Source organism: Callithrix jacchus, chromosome 14 (assembly GCF_049354715.1).
Source record: "Callithrix jacchus isolate 240 chromosome 14, calJac240_pri, whole genome shotgun sequence".
Taxonomy (NCBI): domain Eukaryota; kingdom Metazoa; phylum Chordata; class Mammalia; order Primates; family Cebidae; genus Callithrix; species Callithrix jacchus.
The window spans coordinates 45,136,036-45,160,697 of record NC_133515.1 but is presented as its reverse complement, the minus strand read 5'-3'; the positions used below and the strand labels follow the sequence as shown (position 1 = coordinate 45,160,697).

General features: G+C 41.9%; 1 protein-coding gene across 4 annotated transcripts in view; it reads left to right on the top strand.

The window, feature by feature from the left end:
* The window catches only part of ARHGAP25 (Rho GTPase activating protein 25), a 90,317-nt gene that overhangs the window by 40,545 nt on the left and 25,110 nt on the right, over nt 1–24,662 (top strand). For 2 of the 4 annotated variants that reach the window (XM_035272393.3, XM_017964259.4), the window contains exons 3-4: nt 623–710; nt 6,198–6,314. In XM_035272393.3, coding sequence (XP_035128284.3) covers nt 623–710; nt 6,198–6,314 — 205 coding nt within the window. Of the gene's footprint in view, nt 1–622; nt 711–6,197; nt 6,315–24,323; nt 24,561–24,662 lie in introns of those variants that run through there. The other 2 variants (XM_035272395.3, XM_035272396.3) reach the window with 2 other exon arrangements.

Here is a 24,662-nt window from a genome sequence, read left to right as displayed (position 1 = left end):
CTGAGATGAACTACCATTCTGACACTCACTAGTTCTATGACTTTGGGTAGATTACAGATGCTTTCTGATCTCTTTTCCTCGCCTGTAAAGTGTGCATGATACTTTGCTTGGAGGACTGCTGGAAGGACTAAATGAATCAAACATTCAAGGTGGCTAGCAAAGGTACGGGCACTTGCTACTCAATACCCCATCGCCTCAAATGATGGCCTGAGTAGTTCAGTCCTCACCAAACCCCTCTGGCAGGCTGGCAGATAATATGGTCTCCCTAGCCTCAGCATTGCCTTCACAAAGACCAAGTGTCTCATTTGGCCATGAATTTGGGTCCTTGGAAAAGTGGGAAGAGGCAAGTATTGGTGATGGCAGCCTCTTAGCTCATTCTTATATCAGAACCCTGTCTTTTCTCTCTGGGAACCTGCTTTGCTCTCGAATAGCTGCCCTTTAAGTTGCCCAATGCCTGAGTAGATGAAGGGGCCCCTTTAAAACTGAGAGGCTAGCTTCCCATGTCCCTCTCCTCCTTCTCTCCTCCACATCCCATCATTATCCTATCTGTGCTCCAACTCAATTTTAGTTCATCGGTGTTAAATTTCTGCTTATTCTTAAAGCCTGACTTTTCATCTTTCAGGGCTGCATATATCTTCCAGGAAGTACAATCAAGGAGATCGCCACAAACCCAGAAGAAGCTGGGAAGTTTGTCTTTGAAATCATTCCAGGTAGGCCATAACAGGTAGGACACAGGAACAGTACAGAAGTAAAAGTCTTACGGAAGTAAAATTCTTTACAGAAGTAAAACTTTACTTCTGGATCCTAGAAGTCAAAGCTATACTAGGAGAGTCATTAAGAGCATACAGTGGTTCTGTATACAGTTAATGAAGCTATCCTCATTTATCAACTAGTATAAAGTGCTTGAATAATGTCCATGAAATAAATAGGTGAGCATTTTGTTCAACGCTGTGTGCTAGGAGCCAAGTACTGTACCAGGAACTGAGCCACTCACTTGAAAAGTGCACTTTCTCTACTCACTAAAATGAACTCAGTCTAGATGGTGAGTAGGTCATTAGATTTCAGTTAAAATATAAATGGGACCATGTGAAATTGCCATTCTGTGGGTCAAAAATTGTAAAAAGTCAGCAGCCTCAGGTGGTTCCATGGACCTAATGAGAAATGACAGCTCCAACTTCCTGAGCACTCAGCACATGTCAGGTGCTGCATGCCACCTATTGCATACATGACTGGCACATTGGAGGGTGTTCTTCCAAATCAAGAGTTTCCTTCCTCGAATGCATTTGGACCAAGGGGAGTTTGGGTCATGCTCCTGGATCTTCCACACCGAGATGCTTCTACCCTTCTCCCTGTCTCTTGCTCCTGTGCTAGCCCTAGCCCTGCCAGGGGCTCCAGAACTAGTGACTGATCTGTCTGTGTCGCCTTGCTGCTACTACTATACTGACCACAGCAGAGGAGGCCACATGGCCCCTGAGTGCCCCTTTTCTTCACTCACTCCTAACTCACACAAGGTGACTATGTACATAAGAAGGTTGATGGAGAAGGCAGCGTAGCATAGAGGTTAGCAGTCTCCAGTCTGGAGCCAGCCTGCTCTGATCCTGGCACTTACTATTTGTGTAAGAGGTACTTAATATCTCCCTGCCTCTGATTTTTTGTCTATAAAATGGGGACAATAATGATGATAGTGAGGATTAAATAAATAAATTGATATGAAACTTGGTACAGTGCATATCATATCAGTGTTTGAAATTTGGGAATAATCTAGAGATAATTATAATGCAGAAAAATCCCAAACTTGGCTATGACTATTTATAGAATACAAATAAAAAAGTTTTGAAGTTCCTAGATGGTTCCCTCAGGGCACTCTCTTGCTTGCTTTTTTTAATTTTTTTTTTTTGAGATGGAGACTGGCTCTGTCACCCAGGCTGGAGTGCAATGGTTCGATCTGGGTTTACTGCAGTCTCTGTCTCCCCAGTTCAAGCAATTCTCGTGCCTCAGCATCCTGAGCAGCTGGGACTACAGGTGTGTGCCACCATGCCCAGCTAATTTTTGTATTTTTAGTAGAGACGGGGTTTCACATGTTGGCCAGGCTGTTCTCAAACTTCTGACCTCAGGTTATCCACCTGCATCAGTCTCCTGAAGTGCTGGGATTACAGGTGTGAGCCACCGTGCCCAGCCTCCCTTCCTTTTTTATCTGAAAGTCTATCTTCCTCTCTTTCTCTTCAGAGGAAAATCAGGAAAGTCTGCTTCTTCAGTCTCTCCTAGCTAGGAAAATCTCTCTCCCTTTCCACAATGGTTGTTTTATTCTTAGGATTCCTCTCCCAGTGCAATTCATGGGACACATCCATCCACGGTAACATGTGTATCCTAAAGTCTGGATTTTCAACCTAAAGAAATCCTACTGAGAAATCCAGCTGAAAATTCACTGTGGGCTTTGCACCAAAAATACCTACTCTTCAACATTGCTATACCAGTGCAGGAGGAAAGTTTTTTCTCTTATTATCACTCATGTTTGCAGCAGTCTCCTGGGCTGCTAGAGGAATTCTCAAACAAATTCTTTCTCTCCTGTCTCTCCCTCACCCCACCCCCACACAAATGCATCTTATAAAGACAAATAATTCTAAAGTAATAGTAAGAATTTTCCTAAAGGTACCATCATCTTCCAAGGTTCTACCCAACCCTAAAGTGAGACATCCTTCACGTTATAACATAGAGAATTTTTAGTTCCTCTTTTTATCATCCTCTTTTGCAAGATGATTCTCAGGAGCTAGTGTTGGTATAAGAAATGGGCTTCCTAGGTAGGATTCTCTCTTTGTGATCACCAGTTTTAGCTGAACAAAGGCCACTCGGAAACCTTTAATTGTAGTCATGCTCGACTTTTTTTAATTGGGGGCAGGTGACAATTTAGGGTAGGCATCCCTATCCCTACTGACCTCTCATAGAGTAACTATTCTCCTCCCTGATTCCCAGGAAATCACCTGGATAAGGGGTTTTTCCTTCTGTTGCATATGTTGTCTTATTTAGTCCTCATACCACTTTATGATCTCTTGTCACTCATTTATACAACAAATTCACTGACCACCTCCTGTGAGCCAAGTCCTATTGTAGGACTGGGAATGTAGCAAAGAACAAAGCAGCCTGTATGCACCTTGCAGTCTAGTGGGAAGAGACTAGCAGCAAACCAAATACATGGGCAAATTATATAGTTTTTTTTGATAGGATAACAATTATGGGGAAAATTAAACCAAAGAGAGAGAAGGTGCTGGCTGAGGTGGTTGATTGGTTATTGTGAACAGAGCCAGCAGAGTTTGTGTCATTGAGAAGGTGATTTTGGGGCACAGATCTGAAGGCAGTGAGGGAGTCAGCCAAGAGCACAGCTGGAGAAAGAGCATTCCAGGAAGTGGAAGTGACCAGTGCAAAGTCTCTGAGCCTATTTCATATGTTCAAGGAAGGTCAAGGAGGCCAGTGTGATTAGAGTGAAATGATGGCGGGAGACAAGAATAAGAAGAGGCACAGATTTCACAAGCACTTGCAGGCAATGTGAGAATTTTAGCTTTTCTGCTAGAACGATGGGAAGCCACTGAAAAGTTTTGAGCAGAGGTGTGACATGACATGACTCATGTTTTAAAATTCTTTTGAATTGAAAATAAAAGTAAGTAGCAGGGGCAAGGAGAGAGCAAGGAGACCAGTGAGGAGGCTTTTGCAAGAATCCAAGTCAGAGATAGCAATGATGAAGGGTTTGAGAAGTAAGCAATTTCTGATTACATTTTGAAGGTATAGAGGGATTCATTTGCTAGTGAATTGGATGTGGGAAAGAGAAATCAACGTTGACTCCAAGGTTTTGGCCTAAACAATGGAAAACATGGATTTGCTAAGCTTTGCTGAGATTTGTGCATGTAGCAAGTTTTTCTAGGGTTGAGGATAAGAGCATTAGTTTTGGACATATTAAGTAACATCTCCATTGTACTGATAAGAAAACTGTTGCTCAAGATAATTTAGCTACTGCAATGATAGAGGTAAGGACAAGATATCAGGGGATTATAGAATAAGGACTCCCCACTCAATTTGGAGTAGGGGAAAGAAAAGGTCCCTAGAAAAGATAACATTTCAGCTGGGTTTTAAAGAATGGATAGGAGTTCCCTAGACAGATTAAGAAAAGAAGAGAGGTCCATTTTCAACAAGAGAAACAGCCCAGTGGGTAACACATGTTGAATAGACTATGTTTAAGTCAGAGAAATGATGTGTCTGAGGTCAGAGTAGCTTTTCATGACCTTTGCATTTATGTCAGGCACTTTCTCTTAGTGAAAGTCTGTCCTACAACCCAATCATGCCCAAATATTTACTTTTTTTGTAGGAAAACAGAAGACTTTTAAGTCTCCTTTAGTTCTGGTCTCTTGGATTTATCTTAATGTCATTAAGCTTCACCTTTTACCTGTTGGGACAACCTGTTTCTCAATCATCCTGTCATCAGGCCATCAGCTCTTCCAACCAGAAGAGTTAGTTCATGGAAGTCCTCCTCATTCAGAAATATCTTGAGACTTTGGTGTTTCCCAGTGGGGTTGCTCATAATAGAACAAAAGGACCTCCCAGGAATCAGGGTAAACTGAGAAGGCATGTTTTAACAACATAGTAGACTGGAGTTCAGGCGTGATAGAGAAGGAAGGGGAAGGACACCAGATACATTCTGTCCCAAGGTCAAATTTAGAACCAGTATAGGCCAGTGGAATCTTTTGTGGGAGTAAGGAGACCGAAGGTCTTGCCCTGCGTTTGGCAGCAACTCACTGGATACTGATGGATTGGTGCTTTTGCGTCTCTGGGATTCAGTTCTATTATGTATAAAATGGCAGTAATACTAACTCCTTATTCTATTTCAAAGGGATATTGTAATTCCTATAGGGTCTTTTCATCCTTCCCTGAGTATTTTTAACTTATCATTTTACTTCTGAAAACATACAGGTCTCAGGATACTCCTAATGGCCAGGGCCTTAATGAACTGACCCTTCTGGTCAGAAAAGCTGATGATGACCCAATGACAAGATGGATTCAGAATCAGGTCATCCCAAAGGGTGAAAGGAGGTGAGGCTTGGTGATACTAAGATAGGTTCAAGAGACCAGAACCAAGGGGGACGTGAAACTCTTTTGCTACCCTGCAGGAAAATACAGGGTTAGGCACAACTGCTCAGCTAGAGCAAGCTCTCTGAGGGAGTTGGCCTGCCATTGTGAGGAGAATGGATTGATGCTTACAAAGGCACTTTGATATTTATAGTATCCCATAATGGAAATGGATAGCTATTATTTTCTTGTCCCCTTTAAGAACTTTTTATTTTGATCAACTAAAGAAAATCCCAACTTTGAGGATTTCCATTTGCAAGGAGGTCCACGGATGAAGTTAGAGTTCAAGTCTCAGATCTGATACTAACTGCATGGTCTAAGACCTGTGTTTGATACTCTCTTTTCTCCTCTCTTGCTTCTTTCTCCCTATTTTTCACTTTCCCACATTCTTTCTCTTGATCTCCTCCCTGCTCCCTGTCCCCTTCGATTTCACCTACACTTTTTGTACATTTGAGAACACCAACCAAGGAAACAGTTCACCTATCTGAAATGGTAAAGAAAGTTCTAACAAGTTTCATGTATCCATTACCTGAGTATTGAGAACCTTCATTTGCAAGGTCATGTGTGGTCAGGAGAGTGGAAATATGGTCATCAAGCACCAGTTTTGTGAAAAGAGCACATATGTGCTCACTCTCACTCCCACCTGAGGTTTTCATCCCTTCGCTACCCCCACAACTGAGCTCAGGGCTAGCTTAGGAAAGTATCAATGATTGGCGTGATGATCTAAAGTATTCTAACTTTTATGTGCTCACCGTGACTCATCTGTGCTGAAACTGCACCACAAACCTCCTTTTCCTTTTGGTAAGAAGTGACTTCTGTCCTCTTAATGAAAGCAACTCTCAGCCCAAGCCATCCCAATTACAATCCATTATGTTCAATGATTTGTCTGTAGAGTTACAGCTTCAGCAAAAACAGTAGGAGTGCCCAAATATCCAGTTCTACTGAGGATAATTAGACAATGCATTGTGTTGTTTGCCTGGTAGTGCTTCACTGAACCAAGAAATCAGTTCAGGTCTGGTTCCCTTCCCCTTGCTTTCATGCTCTTATTGCTCTAAGACCTTCACAAGTGCTACTTCTTCCTCCAGCCTCATGGGACCAGAATCGCATGGGACAGGACTCCTATGTCCTCATGGCCAGCTCCCAGGCGGAGATGGAGGAGTGGGTTAAATTCCTCAGGAGAGTTGCTGGCGCACCCTCTGGAGGTAAGGACCCCTGTAGGCTTTCGTGGGCAGGCACCTATGACATCTCAGGGAGTAGGAAGTAGCTCCAGATGTGATAGCTCCTTCAGCAGTGCTCAAGAGAGACAACCAGAAAACAGTTCTGGGCATGCCTATGGCCAAGTCCTCTGTCAAATGTGGAGAAAAAGTGGACTCAGAGCTTCTAGCTTCCCACCCCCTGCCCCACCCAGGTCATCTCAAAGATCCATCTCCAAATTAACTGGAGGGAAAGCAAGTCCTTTGCACTGAGTAAATGTGCATGATATCTGGGAGCAGTTTTTTCTCCGCTCTGGGCCAAAGTACTATCGTCTGTAAAATGAATGGGTTGGATGAGCTGACCCTGGGTCCCCAGCAGCACTGGCTCATGCAGCACCGTGAGTCTGCCTAGTTCTGGGAGCTTATGGGAAGAGCTATGTTGAAAGCATGAGTTAGGCTGCATAAGTCAGCACAGGAAAATAAAGCTGCTGTCCAAAAGAGGGATGGTCAGACTGGGGAGGGCTCAGGAATTGTGTCTGGCATCTTGCAGGTATACAGTGAAATGCTGATTTCTGTACACCTGCAAGCATTCAACACTTTTCTGGGTTTCACAGCTTAAGAATTTGAACTCTCTGGGAATCCTGGTGATGTTTCTACATTTGCAGAGGGTCCTGACTAAAGAAAACGGATGCAAAAACCATCTGAAATTAACAAACACGTGAATCTAGTATGTTTCTCTCCTTTTATAAAAGTATGAAAGAACTGACATATATGAGTTCTCAAGCTAACATTTTCCTTCAACTTTTTAGGAGCAGGCCTACTTGGGTCAACTCCAGACAACCTTAAATATATAATTATGTATTGACTGTGTGGCACATTATTTTGGATATCATTTAGGGAGGCTTTCATAGTTTGAATGTTAGATATTTATTGGCTGCCCAACAGCTTCTTTCAGAAATTCCAAGAATAGCACAATAATTTTACGAAAAGTAAAGAAAAAATACTCCACCAGAGGCACTTTTGTGTTTTTCTTTCATCTGCTGTTTACATCTACACACTTAAAAAAAAATTTTATGGCTTAAGCATTTCCCCCAAGTTGCTATGGAATCTTAATTGATACATTTCAGAGTTTATTTGGTTACAAATAGAAATCATATCGAATAACATCAAGCAATCAAGAGAAATTTGCTGGTTAGATAGATTAGCTTCTCAAAGAAACTAAGAGCAGGAACTGCCAAGAGGTCTTACAAGAGTCTGGGACCAAGAAAGGGGACATCAGCATTGATTTTACCCTGTCTTTTTCTCAGGGAGCAAATGACCAGCAGGTACATAATTAGGCAACATGCCGGAAAATCTTAGCTGTGACATTCTTTATTGTGCTGGATTTTGAGATTGTGAGCCACCCTTTTTTGTTTTCTCCAAAAAAGTTCAGTGCTTTAAGTTATCTGTATAGACAAGGGTAGTGGATGTTGCCTAATCATGCACCTGCTCTGAGTCAAAATGGTATCCGTGTACTTTCACTAGGTTCTGTGGCTGCTGTGATGCTTGGCTGAGCCTTGCCATAGTGAACTGTTGTACTCTGTCATGATACACATGGGGATTTTACCACTCCCCAAGACCACCACCCTGAGAAGCAAGTCAAGCATAAGTGCTGTAGGCGGTGGAAAGTCCAGGGGAGGGAAAATCAGAGTGCAATACCACTTACGTATTCAAAAAACTGTTGCCTCTGATAGGGTATCTCAGAATTTTTTTTTTTTTTTTTGAGATGGAGTCTCAGTCTGTCTCTCACACTGGAGTGTAGTGGTGCAATCTCGGCTCACTGCAACCTTGGCTTCCTGGGTTTAGGCGATTCTCCTACTTCAGCTTCCCAAGTAGTTGGGATTACAGGCGTGTGCCACCACACCCAGCTAATTTTTAATAAAGACTGGGTTTCGCCTTGTTGGCCAGGCTGGTCTCGAACTCCTGATTTCAGCTGATCCACCTGCCTCGGCTTCCCAAAGTGCTGGGATTACAGGCATGAGCCCCATGTGCAGACATTTTTAAAGTTACTAACCAAAATCATAGATTCCAGAATGTGAGGGAATTTTTAAGACAGTATAGAGTCTCATTTTAGGCCACTGGGCTAATCAGAAATTTGTTCTTACTGTTTGTACGTTAGGGAATGTTGGTCTTAAAGGGACAAATGACCTGTCCTACGGGCCCAGCAGGTGAGGGGCAAGGCCAGGGCTTTACCACAGCACATTACCACTTGGAAAGCACTTCTAACATGGGTTGACTAGATGGGCAAGTGTTGGAAACAGGTGCTCAGTGCCACAAAAAAAAATTAGCACTGAAACAAAGGATCACTCAGCAAAGCAATGTTTACTTTCTGCAGGAAGGGTACCCTCACCAGCCATCTTGCCACGAGAGTACTATGAACAAAGGAAAAGCAGACGTATTTATCCCTTACATATTTGGGGACTGTCCTTACTGCCATGTTTGATCTCCAGTGTCGGCTGGAGCCAGACCTCACAATCTAAACTAAAACCTAAATGGCTAAGAACTCAAAACTTTTCTAAACAAGTAAAAGCAATGGAGAACAAAAAGGAAGTCCAAATAAGGAAGGGGCATAGGCTATAAGCTGGGACATGCCTGTGAGCGCATCCAGCACAGATAATCTTGGTTAAAGTACAAGGACATAGAATGTACTACGTGCCTGTAAACATGTGTAAACATGTTTAACAACTATATAGGATAGGACTTAACAAAGAGTTATTAGCGAAAAGCAAGAAGGATTTGTTATTTAACAAGCAAGGAAACTTTGAAGAGGAACTTTTCTCTTTCCACAGCAAAGTCTGCCTCCCAATTATTGTGAAGTCACTGAGACGTGTTGCTGCCACCTCTTTCTTGCCCTTTATGAAACTTTCTGTGGTTTTTCCACCCAGAGCCTGTACCCTTGCCACCACCTTCACTACCACCCTGATGCAATCGGAATCCTTTCTTGTCAAATTACAGTACTAGCCTTCAAACTCATCTCCACACATTCACCCCTGCCATCTTACAGTCTGTTTTCAACAGAGCAGCCGGAGTGAGCTGGGTAAACCTGTCATACCAAGATTCTTCTCAGCTCATTATCCTCCAGTAGCTTCCTTCCTCACTCAGAGTAAAAGTCAAAAGCCTTATAATAATCTTATAGCACACAGTCTGTCCCCCTTCCCCGCATTTGCCCTCTGAATTTGTTTTCTAGAACCCTCTCCCATGTTCATTTCACTAGCTTCACCAGCCTCTTCAGACATCCTAGCCTTGTTCCTGCCTTCAGGCCCTTGCACTTGCTGTTTCCTCTGCTTGGAATCCTTTATCCCCAGGTAGCTGCATGGCTTGGTCCCTTAACTATCTTCAGGTCTTTGCTCAAACATCACTTCAGTAAGCCTTCCTGTAAGCCTTCCTGTATCATTCAGTTTAACATTGAACCCCTCTAACATGCTAAGTATTTTATTCATTTGTTTTGTTTCTAACTAGACTCCCCTTACTGCAACAAAAGTTTCAATCTACTTGGCAGGAATTGTTTTTCTCTTTTTTTTTTCTTGTACCATATCCAAGAATCTAAACAGTACTTAACGAAGATTTATTAATAGAATGGGTGAAAGAATGACCTCATTTTCCCATAGTAGCACTATGTTCTGCTCCCTCAATAAGCTTTTCTTGGTTAGATGATGATCAGATTATTTGAGAGATTGTTCAGTAAATGGCTTGTGTCCTCTAGAAGTATACTGTCTTCCTTCAAGTATGTCAGTGGTGAATCTTGGTGAAGCTCTTGCTGGTGCAAAGACCCTCTTGGAGAATCCGATGAAAGCTATAGAAACTCTCCCCAGAAAAAAATACCTAGACAAAAGCAATTTTTCTTTCAACAGCAAAATATTTTCAGACACCTGTAGCCCATCGATACACCCTAGGGAATGAATCTCAATTTTCAATTTTAGAAGTTATTCTGATGACAATTCTGCAGAGCTGATACCTCTTTTGGCCCACAGTCCCCTTTTGGGCTCCTTTTCTCCCTTTACTGGAGAGATGACCCACATGGTTTTCACAACATTCCTAACTCCTTCCTCACTCCTTCCTCAGGGCTTCTCCTGCCTGTAATTGGCTCTGAGCATTCCTCTCACCTTAGAAGCAGCACATTGGTATTTCAGTCTTTTTGTTCTCAGTGGGCTAATTTCTTACAACCCTTTCCTAAGGGCTTGTGACTTCTGACAACTCACTCTCAGCTTACTCCTGCCCATTTTCTCTAAACTACTCCTTGCTTTTAGTAAGACATCCATGCCTTCTCTGGATCTCCACACTGAAACTAGGTCCCTGTCCCATCTCCAGGGAGCAAGCAGTTCAAATTGCAAATCGTCACTCTGTCCAGACCTGCTTTTGTCCTCTTCCTCCAGAGATGAGCCACCTGAGGTTTTGCTCAGGCCATTGCTGAATGAGGAAACAATGCATTACATTGTCCTGCTCTACCCAACCCAAATTTAAGGTCCTGAAGCAAGTCCTATGTTTTTGAAATTATTATTAATTTCTACAAATTTTGGAGTACAGGTGCAATTTTGTTACATGCATAGATTGTGTAGTAGTGGCCAGGGCTTTTAGGGTACCATCTTCCAGATAACACACATTGTACTAATTAGGTAATTTCTCATAATACTTCCTCTTCCATCCCCTCATCCTTCCAAGTTTCTGTTTTCCGTAATTCCATACTCTATGTCTGCGTGTACACATTATTTAGCTTCCACTTGTAAGTCAGAACGTGTGATATCTGTCTTTCTGTGTCTGACTCGTTTCACTTAAAAATGGCTTCTAGTTCCATCGACGTTGCTGCAAATTTCATATTTACTTAGAAATTTCATATTTACTAGTCTTTGGCTGAATAGTAAGTATTCCACTGTGTCTATATACCATATTTTCTTTATCCAATCATCTGTTGATGGACAGTTAGGTTGATTCCATGTCTTTGTTATTGTGAATAATCCTATGAGAAACATACAAGTGAAATAATCTTCTTGTCATAATGATTTCCTTTCCTTTGGGTAGTTACCCAATAGTGGGATTGCTGGATCAAATAATAGTTTTATTTTTAGTTTTCTGAGAAATCTCCATACTGCCTTCCATAGAGGTTGAACTAATTTACATTCCAGCCAACAGTGTAAGTGTTTTCTCTGCGTCTTGACCAACATCTGTTATGTTTTTACTATTTGATAATAGCCAGTCAGACTGGTGTAAGATGCTATCTCATTAAGGTTTTCATTTGCATTTCTCTGATGATTAGTAATGTTCAGGATTTTTTATTGTTGTTTAATTATTTGAGCTCCTTGTAGATTCTGGATAAATTAGTCCTTTATCATCTGCATAGTTTGTAACTATTTTCTCCCATTCAGTAGGTTGTCTGTTCACTCTGTTGATCATTTCTTTTGCTGTACAGGAACTTATTAGCTTAATTAAGTCCTATTTGTTTATTTTTATTTTTGTGGCCTGTGCTTTTGAGGCCTTAGTCATGAATTCTTTGCCTAGACCAATGTCCAGAAGACTTTTCCCTTGGTTCTATTCTAGCATTTTTATAGTTTCAGATCTTACATTTAAGTTTTTAATCATCTTGAATGATTTTTATATATGGTGAGAGATAGGGCTCCAGTTTCATTCTTCAGCATTTGGCAATCAGATTTTCCCAGCACCACTTATTGAAAAGGGTGTCTTTTCTCCAGGGTATGTTCTTATAGACTTTGTCAAAGATCAATTGGCTGTAAATATGTGGCTGTATTTCTAGGCTATCTGTTCTGTTCCCTTGATCTATGTGTCTGTTTTTATACCTGTAACATGCTGTTTTGCTTATCATAGCCTTGTAGTATAATTTGAAGTCAAGTAATATGATGCCTCCAGGCTTGTTTTTTGTTTGTTTTTTTCAGAGGGTTACTTTGCCTATTTCAGCTCTTTTCGGTTATATATAAATTTTAGGATTCTTTTCCTAGTTCTGTGAAGAAATGACTGACATTGGTATTTTAATAGGAATTGTACTGAATCTGTAGATTGCTTTGGGCAACATGATCATTTTAATGATATTGATTTTTCTGATGCATGAGTATGAGATTTTTTTGTATTTGTTTGTGTCATTTATAATTTCTTTTGCCAGTGTTTTGTAGTTTTCCCTAATGAGATCTTTCACCTCCTCGGTTAAATATATTCCTAGGTATTTTTTTTTTTAATTTTTATTGCATTTTAGGTTTGGGGGTACATGTGCAGAACATGCAAGACAGTTGCATAGGTACACACATGGCAGTGTGTTTTGCTTTCTTTCTCCCCTTCACCCACATTTGGCATTTCTCCCCAGGCTATCCCTCCCCACCTCCCCCTCCCACTGGCCCTCCCCATTTCCCCCCAATAGACCCCAGTGTTTAGTACTCTTCTCTCTGTGTCCATGCTTTGTCATTTTTCATCACCCACCTATGAGTGAGAATATGCGGTGTTTCGTTTTCTGTTCTTGTGTCAGTTTGCTGAGGATGATGTTCTCCAGATTCATCCATGTCCCTACAAATGACACAAACTCATCATTTCTGATTGCTGCATAATATTCCATGGTGTATATGTGCCACATTTTTCCAATCCAGTCTATCATCAATGGGCATTTGGGTTGATTCCAAGTCTTTGCTATTGTAAACAGTGCTGCAATGAACATTCGTGTACATGTGTCCTTATAGTAGAACGACTTATAGCCTTTTGGATATATACCCAGTAATGGGATTGCTGGGTCAAATGGAATTTCTATGTCTAAGGCCTTGAGGAATCGCCACACTGACTTCCACAGTGGTTGAACTAATTTACACTCCCACCAACAGTGTAAAAGTGTTCCTTTTTCTCCACATCCTCTCCAGCATCTGTTGTCTCCAGATTTTTTAATGATCGCCATTCTAACTGGCGTGAGATGGTATCTCAATGTGGTTTTGATTTGCATCTCTCTAATGACCAGTGACGATGAGCATTTTTTCATATGATTGTTGGCCTCATATATGTCTTCTTTCATAAAGTGTCTGTTCATATCCTTTGCCCACTTTTGAATGGGCTTGTTTGTTTTTTTCCTGTAAATCTGTTTGAGTTCTTTGTAAATTCTGGATATCAGTCCTTGGTCAGATGGGTAAACTGCAAAAATTTTTTCCCATTCTGTTGGTTGCCGATCCACTCTATTGACTGTTTCTTTTGCCGTGCAGAAGCTGTGGAGTTTCATTAGGTCCCATTTGTCTATTTTGGCTTTTGTTGCCAATGCTTTTGGTGTTTTGTTCATGAAGTCCTTGCCTGCTCCTATGTCCTGGATAGTTTTGCCTAGATTTCCTTCTAGGGTTTTTATGGTGCCAGGTCTTATGTTTAAGTCTTTAATCCATCTGGAGTTAATTTTAGTGTAAGGTGTCAGGAAGGGGTCCAGTTTCTGCTTTCTGCACATGGCTAGCCAGTTTTCCCAACACCATTTGTTGAACAGGGAATCCTTTCCCCATTGCTTGTTTTTGACAGGTTTATCAAAGATTGTGTGGTTGTAGATATGCTGTGTTGCCTCTGTTCTGTTCCATTGGTCTATATCTCTGTTTTGGTACCAGTACCATGCTGTTTTGATTACTGTAGCCTTGTAGTATAGTTTGAAATCCGGTAGTGTGATGCCCCCCGCTGTATTCTTTTTGCTTAGAATTGACTTGGCTATGCGGGCTCTCTTTTGGTTCCATATGAAGTTCGTGGTGGTTTTCTCCAGTTCTGTGAAGAAAGTCAATGGTAGCTTGATGGGGATAGCATTGATTCTGTAAATTACTTTGGGCAGTATAGCCATTTTCACGATATTAATTCTTCCTAACCATGAACATGGAATGTTTCTCCATCTGTTTGTGTCCTCTCTGACTTCGTTGAGCAGTGATTTGTAGTTTTCCTTGAAGAGGTCCCTTACGTTCCTTGTGAGTTGTATTCCAAGGTATTTTATTCTTTTTTTAGCAATTGTGAATGGCAGTTCGTTCTTGATTTGGCTTTCTTTAAGTCTGTTATTGGTATAGAGGAAGGCTTGTGATTTTTGCACATTGATTTTATATCCTGAGACTTTGCTGAAGTTGCTTATCAGTTTCAGGAGTTTTTGGGCTGAGGCGATGGGGTCTTCTAGGTATACTATCATGTTGTCTGCAAAGAGAGACAATTTGGTTTCCTCCTTTCCTATTTGAATACCCTTTATTTCTTTTTCTTGCCTGATTGCTCTGGCTAGAACTTCCAGTACTATATTGAATAGGAGTGGTGAAAGAGGGCATCCTTGTCTAGTGCCGGATTTCAAAAGGAATGCTTCCAGTTTTTGCCCATTCAGTATGATATTGGCTGTTGGTTTGTCATAAATAGCTTTTATTACTTTGAGATATGTTCCATCAATACCGAGTTTATTGAGGGTTTTTAGCATAAAGGGCTGTTGAATTTTGTCGAATGCCTTCTCTGCGTCAATTGAGATAATCATGTGGTTTTTGTTTATGGTTCTGTTTATGTGGTGAATTACATTTATAGACTTGCGTATGTTGAACCAGCCTTGCATCCCCAGGATGAATCCTACTTGATCATGATGGATAAGTTTCTTGATTTGCTGTTGCAATCGGCTTGCCAATATTTTATTGAAGATTTTCGCATCTATGTTCATCATGGATATTGGCCTGAAGTTTTCTTTTCTTGTTGGGTCTCTGCCGGGTTTTGGTATCAGGATGATATTGGTCTCATAGAATGATTTGGGAAGGATTCCTTCTTTTTGGATTATTTGGAATAGTTTCAGAAGGAATGGTACCAGCTCCTCTTTGTGTGTCTGGTAGAATTCGGCTGTGAATCCGTCTTGACCTGGGCTTTTTTTGTGTGGTAGACTCTTAATTGCTGCCTTGACTTCTGCCCTTGTTATTGGTCTATTCATAGTTTCAGCTTCCTCCTGGTTTAGGCTTGGGAGGACACAGGAGTCCAGGAATTTATTCATTTCTTCCAGGTTTGCTAGCTTATGTGCGTAGAGTTGTTTGTAATATTCTCTTACGATGGTTTGAATTTCTGTGGAATCTGTGGTGATTTCCCCTTTATCATTTTTTATTGCATCTATTTGGTTGTTCTCTCTTTTCTTTTTAATCAATCTGGCTAGTGGTCTGTCTATTTTGTTGATCTTTTCAAAAAACCAGCTCTTGGATTTATTGATTTTTTGGAGGGTTTTTCGTGTCTCAATCTCCTTCAGTTCAGCTCTGATCTTAGTTATTTCTTGTCTTCTGCTGGGTTTTGAGTTTTTTTGATCTTGCTCCTCTAGCTCTTTCAATTTTGATGATAGGGTGTCAATTTTGGATCTCTCCATTCTTCTCATATGGGCACTTATTGCTATATACTTTCCTCTAGAGACTGCTTTAAATGTGTCCCAGAGATTCTGGCATGTTGTGTCTTCGTTCTCCTTGGTTTCGAAGAACTTCTTTATTTCTGCCTTCATTTCGTTGTTTATCCAGTCAACATTCAAGAGCCAGTTGTTCAGTTTCCATGAAGCTGTGCGGTTCTGGGTTGGTTTCTGAATTCTGAGTTCTAACTTGATTGCACTATGGTCTGAGAGGCTGTTTGTTATGATTTCAGTTGTTTTGCATTTGCTGAGCAGTGCTTTACTTCCAATTATGTGGTCAATTTTAGAGTAGGTGTGATGTGGTGCTGAGAAGAACGTATATTCTGTGGATTTGGGGTGGAGAGTTCTGTAAATGTCTATCAGGTTTGCTTGCTCCAGGTCTGAGTTCAAGCCCTGGATATCCTTGTTATTTTCTGTCTGGTTGATCTGTTTAATATTGACAGTGGGGTGTTAAAGTCTCCCTCTATAATTGTGTGGGAGTCTAAGTCTCTTTGTAAGTCGTTAAGAACTTGCCTTATGTATCTGGGTGCTCCTGTGTTGGGTCCATATATGTTTAGGATCGTTAGCTCTTCTTGTTGTATCGATCCTTTTACCATTATGTAATGGCCTTCTTTGTCTCTTTTGATCTTTGTTGCTTTAAAGTCTATTTTATCAGAGATGAGAATTGCAACTCCTGCTTTTTTTTGCTCTCCATTTGCTTGGTAAATCTTCCTCCATCCCTTTATTTTGAGCCTTTGTGTATCCTTGCATGCGAGATGGGTTTCCTGGATATAGCACACTGATGGGTTTTGGATTTTTATCCAATTTGCCAGTCTGTGTCTTTTGATTGGTGCATTTAGTCCATTTACATTTAGGGTTAGTATTGTTATGTGTGAATTTGATACTGCCATTTTGATGCTAGCTGGCTGTTTTGCCTGTTAGTTGTAGATTCTTCATTATGTTGATGCTCTTTAGCATTTAGTGTGATTTTGGAATGGCTGGTACTGGCTGTTCCTTTCTATGTGTAGTGCCTCTTTCAGGAGCTCTTGTAAAGGAGGCCTGGTGGTGACAAAAATCTCTGAGTACTTGCTTGTTCACAAAGGATTTTATTTTTCCTTCACTTCTGAAGCTCAGTTTGGCTGGATATGAAATTCTGGGTTGAAAGTTCTTTTCTTTAAGGATGTTGAATATTGGCCCCCACTCTCTTCTGGCTTGCAGAGTTTCTGCCGAGAGATCTGCTGTGAGTCTGATGGGCTTTCCTTTGTGGGTGACCCGACCTTTCTCTCTGGCTGCCCTTAGTATTTTCTCCTTCATTTCAACCTTGTTGAATCTGACGATTATGTGCCTTGGGGTTGCTCTTCTTGCGGAATATCTTCGTGGTGTTCTCTGTATTTCCTGCAGTTGAGTGTTGGCCTGTCTTGCTAGGTGGGGGAAATTTTCCTGGATAATGTCCTGAAGAGTATTTTCCAACTTGGATTCATTCTCTTTGTCACATTCTGGTACACCTATCAAACGTAGGTTAGGTCTCTTCACATAGTCCCACATTTCTCGGAGACTTTGTTCATTCCTTTTTGCGCTTTTTTCTCTGATCTTGGTTTCTTGTTTTATTTCATTGAGTTGATCTTCGACTTCTGAAATTCTTTCTTCTGCTTGGTCAATTCGGCTATTGAAGCTTGTGCATGCTTCGCGAAGTTCTCGTATTGTGTTTTTCATCTCCTTTAATTCATTCATATTCCTCTCTAAGTTATCCATTCTTGTTATCATTTCCTCGAATCTTTTTTCAAGGTTCTTAGTTTCTTTGCATTGATTTGAAACATGTTCTTTTAGCTCACAAAAGTTTCTCACTATCCACCTTCTGAAGTCTAATTCCGTCATTTCGTCACAGTCATTCTCCATCCAGCTTTGTTCCCTTGCTGGTGAGGAGTTTTGTTCCTTTCTAGGAGGTGAGGTGTTCTGGTTTCGGGTGTTTTCCTCCTTTTTGTGCTGGTTTCTTCCCATCTTTGTGGATTTATCCACCTGTCGTCTGTGTAGTTGCTGACTTTTCGATTGGGTCTCTGGGTGGACCCCCAGATTGTTGATGATGAAGTATTTCTGTTACTTGGTTTTCCTTCTACCAGTCTAGCCCCTTTGCTGTACGACTGCAGAGGTCCATTCCAGGCCCTGCTTGTCTGGGGTACACCTATAGCAGCTGCGGAACAGTAGGGATGCTACCAGTTTCTTTTACTGCTATCTTTGTCCCAGAATGATGTCTGCCAAATGTCAGCCTTTTGGATATAGAGGGGTCAGGGAGCTGCTTGAGGAGACAGTCCGTACTTTATAGTAGCTCAAGTGCTGAGCTGTGAGCTCTGATGTTCATTCAGGGCTGTTAGGCTGCTATGTTTAGTTCTGCTGCAACAGAACTCAAAAAAAGCCCTTTTTTTCTCGGCAGCTCTTTCTGAAGGGGTTGGTGCTTTATCTTTGAGTGTCTGCCGGGTTGTCCTGCCCAGCTAGGAGGCAGTCTTGTCCTGCCGGGGCTCCGCCCTGCTGGTGTGAGGTTTACCCTGTTTCTGTGGTCTCCGCCCTGCAGCCGCGGGCTCCGCCCTGCGGCGGAGTCTCTCAGTTGTACTGGGTTGCCTCGGCAACGGCAGGCTGCGTCAGCAATGGGCGTGTACCTCAGTAGGGGCTGATTGCCTCGGTAATGGCGGACGCCCCTCCCGCACGGAGCTGCGCCTTAAGGTAACCTCCTAACAGGGAGCGTTTGGAATCCCGTTTTGTTTGTCGCACTGCGCTACCCCTAACGCTTTGTCCTGGGCTGGCTCACTGTTCAAGTCCCGTTCAGTCTCAAGTTCAGCCCTCTCAGGTCTCAGGTTGCCAGTTCAACAGGGCACCCGGAACAGTGCGCTTTTGTGCGGACCTCTGTGGAGCGCCTCTGCGCTCCAGCGCGGGCCTCAGCCGCAACGGCTGCTGGCTACACCAGTCAAGATCTCTAGCTGGCGTCCCGCCTTTGTTTTATATCTGGGAATTTCCCCGTTCTGTGGGCAACAAAGGTCCGTCTGGAAATGCGTCCCTGACTCACCTACTCCGCGCATCCAGCGAGAGCCTCAATCCTGGGTTGTTCTCACAGCGCCATCTTGAGTCATCCTATTCCTAGGTATTTTATTTTTTTATAGCTATTGTAAATCAGAATGCCTTCTTGATTTTGTTTTCAGCTAGATCATTAGTGGTGTATAGAAATGCTATTGATTTTTGTATGTTGATTTTGTATCCTGAAACTTTACTAAATACATGTATCAAATCTAAGAGTTTTTTGGTGGAGTCCTTAGGTTTTTCTAGATATAAGATCACATCATCAGCAAATAGGGATAATTTGACCTTCTCTTTTCCAGTTTAGATGCCATTTATTCCTTTCTCTTGCCTGATTACTCTGAGTATGACTTCTATTGAGCAGGAATGGTGAAGTTGACATACTTGTTTTGTTCTAGTTCTTAGAGGGAGTACTATCAACTTTCTCCTATTCAGTGTGATGTTGGCTGTGCATTTGTTGCATATGACCCATATTATTTTGAGGCACGTTTCTCCTATGCCCAGTTTGTTGAAAGTTTTTATTATGAACAGATGCTGAATTTTATCATATGCTTTTTCTATGTCTGTTGAGATGATCATGTGGTTTTTGCCTTAATTCTGTTTGTTTGATGTATCACATTTATTGATTTGTGTATATTGAATCATCCTTACATTCCTGATATAAAACCTGTTTGATCATGGTGTATTATCTTTTTGATGTGCTGTTGGATTTGGTTTGTTAGTATTTTGTTGAGAATTTTTGAGTGTATATTCATCAGGGATATTAGTTTTATTTTTGGTTGTTGTTATGTACTTGTCTGGTTTTGGTATCAGAGTGATACTGGCCCTGTAGAATGAGTTAGGGAGAATTCTCTCCTTTTCATTTTTTGGGGACAGTTTCAGGAGGATTTGTATTAGATCTTCTTTGTATGTTTGGTAGAATTCAACTGTAAATCCACCTGGTCCTGGGCTTTTCTTTTTTGGGAGATTTATTATTACTGATGCAATCTCACTACTCTTTGTTGGTCATTTCAGGCTTTCTATTTCTTCCTGCTTCAATCTTGGGAGGTATATTTTCAAGGAAATTATCCATTTCCTCTAGGTTTTCTAGTTTGTGAGCAGTTAGTTGTTAGTAATAATCTCTGATGATCTTTTGTATCTGGATGGTATCAGTTGTAATGTTTCATTTTTCATTTCTGATTTGATTTATTTGGATCTCTTTTTTTCTTTTTCTTGGTTAGTCTAACTAGAAGTTTAACACTTATGTTTATCTTTTCAAAAAGCCAGCTTTTTGTTGAATCCTTGTATTGTTTCTTTGGTTTCTATTTTATTTAGTTCTGCTCTGATCTTTGTTTTTTCTTTTCTTCTGCTAATTTTGAGTTTGGTTTGTTCTTGCTTTTCTAGTTCCTTGAGGTGTGAAGTTAGGTTGTTAATTTGTACTCTTTCTACCTTTTGATGTTGGTATTTAATGCTATTAACATCCCTCTTTGCTTTTGATGTATCCTACAGGTTTGGGTATGTTGCGTTTATATTTTCATTTGTTTAAAAAATTTTTAGATTTCCATCTTAATTTCTTCATTGACCCAATGATCACTCAGTAGTAGCATGCTGTTTATTTTCCATGTATTTGTGTCGTTTTTGAAGCACCTCTTGGTATTGAATTCTAGTTTTATTCCATTGTAGTCTGAGAAAATACTTGATATGATTGCAGTTTTTAAATATTTGTTGAGACTTGTTTTGTAGCTTGATATATGATCTGTCTTGGAGAATGTTCCTTGTGTTGTTGAGAAGAATGTATTATTCTGCAATTGTTGTATAGAATGTTCCGTAAATATCTGTTCAGCCCATTTGGTGTAAAGTCTAATTTAAGACCAATTTTTAAATTGATCTTCTGTCTAGATGATCTGGGTACTGATTATTTCAAAATACTTTTATTCAAGCTCCGAAGTTCTGACCTTTTGCGTGGTCTAATGGGAGAAAGCTGTAGCTTTCGAATGTTTTTTGTAATCACTTCAATAAATTTTTTTTGTTCCACCATTTCTGTTTGGATGTTTTAAAAGATATCTATCTTCTTGGTAAATTTCTCATTCATATCCTGAATTGATTTTCTGATTTCTTTGTATTGATTTTAGATTTCTTTTGCATCTAATTAGGCTTCCTTAAAAATCGATATTTTGATTTCTTTATCTGGCATTTTGAAGATTTTTTTGTTGTTGTTAGAAGCTATTGCTAGAGAATTATTGTCTTCCTTGAGGGTGTCATATTGCATTGCTTTTTCATGCTTCCTGTATTGTTACATTGATTTCTGCACATCTGAAGCAACAGTCACTTCCTCTTATTTTTGAATTTACATTCATTGTGGGGTGGGGGTACTTTTTTCTTGAAGATGTGACTACGATGTTTGTTGGGTAGGGTCATTTGGCTTTGCTTCTTAGTGTATGCAGTGGTGAAGACTCTGTATGATTTCCTTGGTCATAAATAGCCTTAGTGGTATCTGTTGATTCCTTAGTGTGTTAGGGTGAAGTTATTGGTTACTTTTTCAGGTTTCAGTGGTAGCAGTGGGGGGCCAAGTGTGCTTCTCCTTGTGACTTCAGGCAGCAAGCATATGCTGGCACCTGTTTGGCAGTTCCAGGCAGGCCTGTGGGGGCTTTTTTGGATGCTGATTGTAGTAGTAAGTGAGCTTTTGACCTTTTGGGCGACTGGGATGGTGGGGGCAGTGACCATAGTAGTGGTCATGAAATGTTCTTCTAGTTCTCAACCACCATGCTTTTGTGTTAGCAGTTGTTGCAATTGGCTGTACGGGCCAGCCTCCAGGCTAGTAGATGGTGCTTGCAAGTAAGAACCAGCTGTGGGGGTAGCATGGCAATTTATGCCTGACCTCTGTTCCCCAGGAGAGGTATTTGGGTGGCCCAGGTGGTCGTTGGAACACCCAGGAGCCTGGATCCCACACTCAGTCTTGGAGGAGGGGGCAAAGTTGGGTGGAGGACCAAGCAAGCTTGTACTGAGGCTCTCCAATGGCATATGTATACATCAGCCTTGACTGGGGGTAGAGGAAGTCCTTAGGCCCCTTGGTGAGGGGCAACTATTGCTGTCCTGAAGTCTTAGCATAGGTTGGGGCTGTCCCAGTGCCCACCGCTTTGGCCCATGGGAATAAGACTTGCATTTGTCTCACACCCCAGTCCCAGCAGGGTTCCCTCCTCCATTCTGACTATGGAAGCCAACCTTGCCACCCAGTCAGTCCTGGCAGGCTGTACCTAATCCACAACTTAGCTCTAAGCCATAGGAGATGCCACTCAGCTTAAGACCAAGCCTCCCCAGCAACTCTCTGCTTGCTTAGGACCTGGGACGGTGGTGTGCCCAGTTCCAATGCCAGTGGCTGGAGCCTACTCCTCACTTGCTTCTCAGGATTGGCTGCAGGAGTTTATCCCCCACTCAAGCCCCAGTCCTGCAAGCACCACCCACGATCCCCATGCACAGTCTGCTAAGAACTCTGATCCAGAATGTTGTCCCACAGCAGCCAGCTAGGTTTCAAAGAGGGTATAGGACGTTCCTTGGAGCACTTCCTTATCACAGTCTTCTTGCCACTCCTCAAGTTAGATTCATGGTGTGGGGAAGTCAAGGTGCTCTCTCATGGCCTGGATTGCATGATTCCCCACAGGGAAAGTGGAGAGCAGAAAGGCACTCACTCACCATCTCCCATGTGGGGGATTCGCTCCCCGTTCCCAGCTGGCCTCAGCCACACAGCCTTCCTGTTTTCCTTCTTCCTCGATTTCAAAGCTTCCTCTCGCTTTTTTGTTGTACTCCCAAGTTCCTTCTTGAATACTGTGTTTAAGGTGTGGTTGTCTGCACACTAGTTTGATTCCTCTAAGTCGATGAGATTATTGGAAATGCTTGTAGTCAGCCATCGTGGAAAAGAACATTCTGTGTTTTAAGCATCATTGTGTGTTTGCCAACAGGAGACATACAGTATGTAAATATTGAATTGCTATATACCTTGGATTTCTTTTTTCCTTTCCTTCTTTTAAGTTCTCTGCACCCTTCTGAGCATAATTTCATAATCCACAGCATAATTTAGTCTGATGGAGTGTGCAGTCATTATTATTCCATGTGCTCTGGTCTTTCTCACCAGCTACACTGGATATTAAAAGAGATTATTTTTACTTATTTCCATAAATTCCTTCATCTCCCCTGCCCCCAGCTGCTGACAACAGACAGATACTTATTTATTCATTTGGTCAACAACTCTTTCTTGAGTATGTGGCATGTGCCCAGTTCTATGCTAACACAGGGCCTCAACAGTGAGAAAGAGAGAGAGAGAGAGAGAGAGAGAGAGAGAGAGAGAGAGAGAGAGAGAGGCCAAAGTCCTTTTTCTCAAGGAGCTCACAAACTAGGAGAAGACACAGAAATTACTTTTAAAGAGCCAAGGAAAAACATAGTTACAACTGTGAAAAGAGCCATGTAGGAAAACACATGATTCCATATGGGGAAAAATATCTTTGTCAAGTAGGTCAAGGAAGGCTTCCTTGAACTAATGATGATTGAGCTTAACTCTGAAAGCCCAGCAGAAGCTAACTAGACAGAGAACGGGGGAGCAGAATGGTGTCTCAGTCACAGGGAATAGCATGTGCAAAGATCCTGAGACAGAAAGAACAGGCTCTGGAGTGAGGGGAGGTTAATAACAGAGGAGATAGCTTTGTTAAGGATGTTGATCTTCATTCTAACAGCAATAGGTAATCATTGGGGATTTCAAGCAAGAAGGTGAAAAAAGAGCAGATTCTATTTAAAAGATTATTCTAGTTGCTGTATGGAAAAAGGATTGGGCTGGAGGTGGTAGATCAGAATGAAAGCAGGAGACCAGATATGAAACTCAAGCCATTGTCCAGGCAGAGAGGACAGATGGTGGGTGGTAGAGATCCCCAGTAGAGATGCAGAAAAGCAAACAGGTTTGCAAAATGTTCTGGATGTTCAGGGTGTGGGAGTGAATTTGACATGCAGAGAAAATGTGGAGTCAGAGGAGTCTGTGATTCTTGGCCTATGAGTGAAAGGAGAATGAACACTGGGTTGGCAGCATGAGACTGCCCCAGGGCCCTTCCTGACAACCTTGCTCCTGCCTGTCTCTCCTGACTGCTGAGAGCCCATTTGCCTTCTCCTGAGCATGTCTCATAGGGTTGCTGCACTATTTACTGTATCTGCTCATCAGTAGGACAAAATCATCTCAGTGTACCCAGCAACCTACCTTCAAGATCATTATCTCTGAAGGCCCCCACGGAGCCATGTGCAACTCTGAAAGCATTTCTAGGGAATGGTGGGCTGGCTTCATAAACACTAAGTGAAATTCTGTGTTTCTGCCAGACACTTTGATATATGGAGCAGTGCTGGTAAGGGTTCCCGTGTGGAATTTTTTTTTCAACCCACCTCGGAGGTATCCCCTGAATGGCAGTTGACAATTAGCTGCTAAGTAAAAGGAGGCACTTATTTTTATTGCGGGCCTTGACAGCTTTATGTTCACTGTTTAAAAGCCAAGAGTCCTGTGTGTAAAGGTGAGTGGGGAGGGGAAGTGCTGGGGGAAGGAGGGCCCAGAGGGCTGGGGCAGGTACGGACAGATCCACGGTTTCCTTTTTGGAGTCAGAACCTGAGCAGTTGCAAGCATGTGTTGACCTGGAAGTGAGAGAAGAGGGTTATTCCAGCCTGGGGAGGAGGGAAGGGCTGAGGCTGGCTTATCGGAAGCGTGAGTCTTCGGCCTGCCATGCCTCACATCCCCAGGATGCCGCGGTGGGAACTGGGCTGTGGCTTTCCTGCCCTGGCACTGCTTGTTTGCTGGGATTTCAGGAGGAAAACCCCCAAGCTCCGAAAGAAAGGTATTTCTTCCTTATTTTGTGATTGACTTCTTCCACTAAAAGACACGTTTCCCAGTGCCTATGCGCTCTCCTGTCAGGAGTGGGCAGCGCTTCTGGAACTGA